We start from the raw sequence: 8522 nt of genomic DNA, 5'->3' as shown, positions 1-8522 counted from the left end.
TGAAGTCTTCCATCTTTCGCTCAGTGATTTGTGCTAAGGGTTCAGCTTCCACCCATTTAGTAAAGTAGTCAATCGCGACGACGATGAATTTCTGTTGACCGGATGCCAGAGAAAAATATCCGAGTATGTCGATTCCCCACTGGGCGAAGGGCCACGGGGCGATGACCGGAGCAAGCTGGCTGGCGGGTCGGTGTTGTATGTTGGTATACTTCTGACATGGTTCGCACCTCCGAATCAATTCAGCAGCGTCCTTCTTCATAGTGGGCCAGTAGTAGCCCTGTCGCAGGACTTTGTAAGCCAAGGACTTGCCCCCCAAGTGATCGCCACAGATCCCTTCATGTACTTCTCTGAGGGCATAGTCCGCGTCGGTCGGCCCCAGGCACTTTAGCAAGGGAAAGGAGAATGACCTTTTATACAGTCGGCCGTTGATCATTACGTACTGGGAAGCCGCCCACCGGAGTCGTTTGGCCTCCGCAGGGTCTTCGAGGGTAGATCCGTCGGTCAGGTACTGAGCGATCGGGTCCATCCAGCTCGGCTCCGTCGCTAATTGCAGTACTTCCTCGACCTCGTCGATGCTCGGCCGCTCAAGACTTTCCATGAAGGTCCGGCCCAAGGCACCGTAGTCGGATGTCGCGAGCCTGGAGAGCGCGTCGGCCCGAGGATTTTTCGCCCTGAGGATGTGGGAGATCTCGAAGTACTCGAAGGGCGCCACGAGATCTTTCACTTTTTGGTGGTATTTGGCCATGATCGGATCCCGTGTTTCGAACTCTCCTTTGATCTGCCCAACGATCAGTTGAGAGTCGGAGAAGACTTTGAGTCGGTCAACCCCGAGCTCTAGTGCTAATTTCAAGCCCGCGACGAGCGCCTCATACTCGGCCTGATTGTTGGAGGCCTTGAAATTGAATCGGAGGGCGTGCTCAGTAACCACCCCCTCTGAGTTGGTGAGCAGGAAACCGGCCCCACTTCCTTGAGCGTTGGAAGCTCCGTCGATGTGCAACACCCAGGCCGAATCGGGGTCACAGTCGGAGGTCCCGACCTCCACGGGGCTGCCCTGCCCCGACAGTAGGTCTGACGTCGGGCATTCGGCGATGAAGTCGGCCAGAACCTGAGCTTTGAGGGCAGATCGTGGCCGATATTGGATGTCAAATTCGCTCAGTCTCACAGCCCATTTCGCCAGCCGTCCTGATGTGTCAGGGCGGTGCAAGATGGCTCTCAGGGCTGGTCGGTGAGGACCACGATGGCGTGTGCCTGAAAGTACGGACGGAGTCGCTGTGCCGAAATGACTAGAGCGAAAATTATTTTCTCTACTTTCGAGTACCGAGTCTCAGCTTCGTGGAGCACCTTGCTGACATAATATATCGGTTGGTGAACCCGGTTCTCGTTCTCTCGGACGAGCACCGAACTAACCGCCTCTGGAGACGTAGCCAAGTAAAGGTACAGGACCTCCCCGACCTTCAGTCTTACGAGGAGTGGCAGAGAGGCCAGGTACTTCTTCAGTTCCTCGAAGGTTTGTCGGCACTCGTTCGGCCAAGAGAACTGCTTGGCTTGTCGCAAGGTTTTGAAGAACGGGAGGCATCTCTCAGCTGACCGAGAAATGAATCGGCTGAGCGTGATGATTCTTCCGTTGAGTTGCTGCACCTCCTTCTTGGTGTCTGGATGTCGCATATCGACAATGGCCCTGATCTTCTCGGGGTTAGCCTCGATTCCCCATTGCGAGATGAGGAATCCTAGGAACTTCCCCGAGGTCACTCCGAAGGCGCACTTGGCTGGGTTCAGCTTCATCCGGTGCCGTCGTAGAGTGCGGAAGGTTTCTTCGAGATCCCGGACATGATCCGAAATTTGCATACTCTTTACCAGCATGTCATCGACATACACTTCCATGTTGCGCCCGATCTGATCTTTAAAGACCTTGTTGACCAGTCGTTGGTAGGTGGCGCCAGCATTTTTCAGTCCGAACGGCATTACTCTATAGCAGTAGAAGCCCTTGGCGGTCATGAAGGCGGTGTGTTCCTCATCTTCGAGCATCATCCGGATTTGGTTGTACCCTGTGAAGGCATCCATGAAGTTGAGCAGTCGATAGTCGGACGTCGCATCTACTAGCTGGTCGATCTTCGGGAGTGGGAAGCTATCCTTCGGACAGGCCCGATTCAAGTCGGTGTAGTCGATGCAGATCCTCCACTTTCCGCTGACTTTTTTCACCATTACGATGTTGGCGAGCCAATCGGGATAAGTGGTCTCCCTGATGAAGCCTGCCTCGAGTAGCTTATCCACCTCCTCGTCGATGGCCTTCTGTCTTTCTGGAGCGAAAGATCTTTTCTTCTGCCTTACCAGCCTCATTGCTGGGTCGATGTTGAGTCGGTGGGTCATCGTCTCTGGGAGAATTCCCGGCATATCCGTCGCCGACCAAGCGAATACGTCAGTATTTGCCCTCAGTAGCTCTGCCAAGTGCCGTCGCTCGGGGTCGGGTAACTGAGACCCGACCCACACTTTTTGGTCGAGGTTTTCCGCTATCGCGATGGGAACGAGCTGATCGACCGGCTCGCCCTGCTCTTCTTCCTCCCGTTGGTCCAGCTTATCGACCGTCAGGGGGCCCTTCGATTCGTCGCTTTGAGCGAAGATCTGAAAGCATCAACAGGTGAGGTGTTGATCTCCGCGCATCTCCCCGATGCCGTTTTTGGTCGGAAACCGAACCAGGAGATGATACGTCAAAACTATTGCCTTGAGGGCGTTCAGTCCGGGTCTTTCGAGTATGACGCTGTAGGCCGAGGGCACCTGGACGATCGCGAAAGTCAGGAGGATCGTGCTTTGTCGTGGTTCAGTTCCAGCCGTCACGGGCAGGGTGACCTCTCCTTCCACCGCGACAGCGTCTCCAGCGAAACCTATCAGGGGTGTAGAGACTCTTTGAGTCGGTCAGCCGACAGTCGCATCCGTGAGAAGGTTGAGTAAAACAGAACGTTCGTTGAACTCTCATTATCTACAAAAATTCTTTTTACATCATAATTGGCTATTGTTACTGAGACAATAACAACATCATCATGGGGGATTTGGATGCCCCGAGCATCTTCTTCCGTAAAAGCAATTACATCGTCCGAGCATGGCTTCTTCATTGGCTCCCCCCCAGCAGACGTCCCCGGGCCCAACCATTTGGAAATCATATTGATGACCCCGGCTGTTGGTCGGTTATCGGTCGCCTCTTCAGTCGGCTGGGGTCGTCGGTCGGCAACTGGTCGAGCCGGCGGGTTCCTCCGAAATTTATCGAGATACCTCCGACGGATGAGGGCTTTGATCTCATCCTTAAGCTGGATGCATTGCTCGGTATTGTGGCCGTGGCTCCGGTGGAATTGGCAGTATTTCCGTCGGTCGAGGCCCTTTGCCTTCAAAGGCGGAGGCCGTCGCAGGTACTCTTCCCCTTCGATCTCCATCAAAATCTGCGCACGAGGAGCAGAGAGGGGAGTGTAGAAATCATACCTAGACATGTCGGCCTCGGGCTCCGACGTCGGGGCGACCTCTGGTCCCGTCGTTGGGGTGATACCCGACCGTCGGTCGGGGGCTTGCCAGGCACAGCAGGGTCCCGACCCTTCCTCCACTTCTCCTTCGGGCCCTTGGGCTCAGCCAGGCGTCGGTCGGAAGCTCCCTCGTCCGTGTGCATGTACTTGTACGCGGCTCCAGCAACTCAGCGTACGTTCGGGGGAGATTTTGTCCAGGGAGTAGGTGAACCGGGATGCCCTCAGCCCGCGCTTCATGGTCGAGACGGCCATGTCCTCATTGAGGTCCCAACCTCGAGCGTGGCCACGTTGAATCGCGCCACGAAGTGTCGGAGCGTCTCATTTTTTCTTGTTTAAGAGAGAAAAGGCTGTCCGATGTTCGGAGCGGCTTTCGGCTGGTGCTGAAGTGGGCCATGAAGGAGTGCTCAAGCTGCTCGAAGGAGTGGATACTTCCCGATCGAAGATCGGAGTACCAGGCCTGGCAGCTTTGCGTAGCGTGGCGGGGAAGCCGATGCAAAGGAGAGCGTCGGTTGCCCCTTGGATCGTCATGAGAGCTTTGTAGCTCTCCAGATGGTCGATGGGGTCGGTGGAGCTGTCGTAAGGCTCCACGTGCGGCATCTTGAACCGACTGGGGATCGATTCGTCAAGGACAAGTCGGGAGAGAGGTTGGACGGTCTGGAAGTCAACGTCGTTCGAGGACTTCTGCCGTCCACCTGCAACTGGGCAAGCCACGATCGATCTCGTCGAACCTGCGTTCGTAGTCGTCGATCCGTCGGTACTGGGAGACCCCAGGGGTGGAGTCTCCGGAAGAGTCGAGGGCGATGCGGACGGCGCTCGCGGTCGCTCCTCCTTCCTCGCCCGTTTCAGCCGGGAAGGGGAGGGCCGTCGAGACCGACGGGCGTCCCGCCGTGGGCGCTCCTCCTCCTTCCGGTGGGAGCGGGGCGACAGGGGCTCCGGAGAAGGCGACGACGATCGGTGCGGCGTCGGCGGCTGCTCCTGGAGGGTATCGGATGCGCCGTCGGCTGCTCGCCTGGTGAAGGCGGCAGCCGGATCGGTTGTTGCTGAAGGCTTTTTATCGCGTCTGTTAGCACGGTCATCTGCCGAACTATTGCCGCGATCTGTACTTCCGCGGTCACTGCGGGACGCGGAGAGCTGGGCTCCCCCTAGCCATAAGGGTGGAGGGGAGGCCTCCTCCCGGCAGGAAGAGCGCCTCGCGATCCAGTGACCCTCGATCGTTGAGCTCTTGTCTTTATCATCTCGAATTTTGTGGGGATACCGTCCCTTCCTACCTGGCGCGCCAATCTGTTGCGGTCCAATCCCCTCGTCGCCTGGTCGCCGGGAACGGCGCCTGCAAAAGAAAGTCCATGCTGACCGGAGGCAGCTCCTGCGGGACCCTCCGACGGTCAAGTCAGAGAGGAGACTAGGCAACAGTGAAAAAGGAGACAAGGAGCTCTACGGGGAGAGAGAGAGAGAGAGCAAGCCGAGCATTTTTTCGGAGGAGCCCCCTTAGCACTGTTGCCTTCCCCGATTTATAGTTGGAGGTGGTATGGCCTCACCGTCGGTGACGTAGACAACTGGAGAGTTGTCAAATCTCGAAGTTGTCATGCCGTTGACAAAGTTGACAGGTCCTAGGAATTAATTCTCGTCCTTAGCAGGACAGCGCCCCAGGTTTCCTGGCAGGGTAATGCCCCTTGACGTTCGTGCGGCGTTTACTTGATGGGACTGCAGCCCACGCTTCATCCGGTCTAGGAAGGCCTTAGAGGTGGGACGACAGCCATCCAAACCGATAGTGAGTTGTCGGCGTCCCATCCGATGGAAAGTCGGTGACGGGGGTCGGCCCTCAGGCGATCGGAGGCGACGTGGGGCCGCTAGGCCGACCCGTTCCGATCGGGGTGCAATCGGTAGTCGCTGTCGGTGTCGCCCGCGGTCAGTCGGGAGGAGTCGGTCGATCGGATGGAGTCGGTCGGTATATTTCAACACCATGTATTTAATGATTTTGTTCTCCTTAACAATATGATGTATTTAATGCCTTTTAACTAATAAATTCCCTGGTTCAATTTAAAGCAGATCCAACGAATCATTTTTCGTTGCAGGATATCCAAAATGCAACCCCAGTTTGCGAGTCGCACGATCAAGTTACAGCCGACCGATCGAGTGGGGCAACCCAGTCTCACACCCAATGCCCCATCCGTCCGCCGCTTTCCAGGAAAGCCCAGGCACGCGGCTCGCCGTCCAGAAGCCACGACAGCCACTGCCTCAGCGACCAGCATTACGTGGCTAGTTTTTTTAACGTTCCAATCTCCCAAAACTAAATAATACTGTCGCGGTGTAACCAAATCAAACACCCCCCTACCATGAAAGAAGAAGTAGAAGCGGGGTCTGGCTTCGCCCTCCCGGTGGACGAGGAGAGCAAGGCCACCGAGCTACGGGTTTTCTCCTTCGCCGGCCCCCACATGCGGGCTTTCCACCTTGCCTGGCTCTCCCTCTTCTCCTGCTTCTTCTCTACCTTCGCTGCCCCCGCCCCTCCTCCCCGTCCTCCGCGCTACCCTCAGCCTCTCCCCTCCGACGTCTCCGCCGCCGGTGTCGCCTCTGTGTCCGGCGCCATCATCGCCCGCCTTGCCATGGGCCCCGCCTGCGACCTCGTCGGCCCCCGCCGCGCTCTCGTCGCCGCCTCCCTCCTCACCGCCACCCCCGCCATCGTCGCTGCCGCCGCAGTCTCCTCCCCCGCGGGCTTCATCCTCCTCCGCTTCCTCTCCGGCCTCTCTCTCTCCAACTTCGTCGCCAACCAGTGCTGGATGAGCTCCATGTTCTCCCCCTGCGTCGTAGGCCTCGCCAACGCCCTCTGCGCCGGTTGGGCCAACATGGGGAGCGCCGCCGCCCAGCTCCTCATGCCCCTCGCCTACTCCCTCCTCCTCCGCCTCGGGGCCGCCCCATCCACCACCTGCCGTGTCACCTTACTCCTCCCGGCCGCGCTCCAGGTCGCCGCCGCGCTGGCCGTTCTGGCCTTCGGCCAGGACTTCCCGGTGGAAGGCAAGATCATGTCGAGGCTCGATAAAAAGGATAGGAATTCGGACGTCTGGAGGGTGCTCGGCGGTGGGCTCGGGAACTACAGAGGGTGGATACTGGGAATGACGTACGCGTACAGCTACGGGGTGGAGCTGACGATGGAGAACATCCTGGCGGGGTACTTCTACGAGCGGTTCGGGCTGGGGATGGAGGCGGCGGGGGTGGTGGCGTGCTGCTTCGGGGCGGCGAACGCGGTGTCTAGGCCGGGCGGTGGGATGGTGTCGGACGCCATGGGGAGGAGGTTCGGGATGAGGGGGAGACTGTGGAGCCTGTGGGCCGTGCAGACTCTCGGAGGGCTGCTCGGTGTCCTTCTTGGGAGGGTTGGCACTCTGGAGGCTTCCATGGCCGTCATGTTTCTCTTAGCAGTCTTCGTTCAGGCCGCGGCGGGTCTGGCTTTCGGGGTTGTTCCTTTCGTTTCGAAGAGGTATGTGATTCTGTTACCCTCCGTTTTCACTCAACAAGGGCTCACGACAGGTATTGTCTGCTTTAATTCATGGTCCCAACGGTTTTAGCATTCGGAATTTCAATTCATTTTTTTTTTTAATTTTAATAAAACTTAATTTTTTATCCATAATGTGAAAGTAATGATATCTTTTCTCTTGCACCATAGATAAAAATATCATAAAAATATTTGATTCATTTGTTACTCTGCATCAAGTATAAGTCCGAGTTTCAAGTCTCATTTTATTATTTAATTTACAGATGCAAACTTGCACTATAATGACACAATTTGGACAAGAAATCATGATCATTTGTATTTTTATTTCTCTGATTTTTTTTTTATTTTGTTTACTGCCTCATGTGCTCCCTCAATTAGTAGGACTGGAAAAATTAAAAAAATTAAAATAATGGTGTCAACAAATAAAACAGCCGAAAAATCTTCTCTCTTTTTTTCTCATCCATCTATAAAAATAAAATTGAAGAAAATAAAACTTATGCCAACAAAAATGAACTGTTCTTTATTAAAAATGATCTTTAATTTTTTTTGAACAGCTAAAACATATTCTTGTCATATATATATATATATAGAGAGAGAGAGAGAGAGAGAGAGAGAGACGCGCGCGCGCGCACTGCCCGGTCCTTATATTCGATGACTTGAAGGAAAACGTTCGTCTCTTTCTAAACAGGTATCTAGGTGTGATTTCAGGAATGACAGCGAGTGGTGGACCTCTGGGTGCGGTCATAATCCAATTACTGTTCTTCTCCGGATCCAGGTACTCCATGGAAAGTGGCATCTCTCTCATGGGCATCATGATCCTTGCCTGTACCCTTCCGGTCACCTTAATATACTTCCCGCGGTGGGGAGGAATGTTTTGTGGCCCGTCCACGACCGTGGACGACGATCCAGAGAGAGATCACCATCATCTTTATTCTGGGTCCAATTTGTCGTTGTTATTGCTGCTTGATGATCCTTCGAGGGATTAATTTTTTTTTAAAAAAAATGTTTGATGGTTGAATTAATGTATAGGTCAAAAATTGTTGTGTGGTTGAAATCTATAGGGTACTTCCGTTGCATTCTCAGTTTCATGTTGTCTCGTGCAAGTCAACTATGTTTTATAATGGCCGCTAGGGAGGAGCACTTGCTTTACACACTAAACTAGATATGATGCATCATGATTCCTTAAATAATTTTATATCATATCGCATGTTGAATGGTTGGGTACTCATCGATGAATGGAAAATATCATCCGACTGAATCTCATAAAATTTCGAGTCACTTTGGTAATATAACATTTGCAGAGTATGATCTGGTTGTTTGGTATCTAAAATCTGTTCTACACATTTTGATTAGTGAGGATGATAGGCTATGAAAAAATCCACGAATCTACCATTTCCCTCTTGATATAACGACCTTTCATCACTTTTTTTTTACTTAGAGTTTCCCATATTTATTTATGTATGTATATTAAAATAGAGGTTCTTTATTGGCAGAGCTTTTTATTCATCATGTATATTATTTCACCCCTTGTA

General features: G+C 53.9%; 1 protein-coding gene across 1 annotated transcript; it reads left to right on the top strand.

The window, feature by feature from the left end:
- The first annotated feature begins 5816 nt into the window (after positions 1–5816).
- Positions 5817–8204, top strand: LOC105049244 (probable high-affinity nitrate transporter 2.4). Its single transcript, XM_010928825.4, is given in 4 exon segments — positions 5817–6001; positions 6003–6042; positions 6045–6975; positions 7679–8204. Coding segments are annotated over 4 exon segments (1431 nt in total). The 5' UTR covers positions 5817–5839; the 3' UTR covers positions 7977–8204.
- The last annotated feature ends 318 nt before the right edge of the window (positions 8205–8522 follow it).

The sequence above is a fragment of the Elaeis guineensis genome, chromosome 2, assembly GCF_000442705.2.
Source record: "Elaeis guineensis isolate ETL-2024a chromosome 2, EG11, whole genome shotgun sequence".
Classification (NCBI taxonomy): Eukaryota; Viridiplantae; Streptophyta; class Magnoliopsida; order Arecales; family Arecaceae; genus Elaeis; species Elaeis guineensis.
This window is presented reverse-complemented; position numbering and strand designations above follow the sequence as displayed.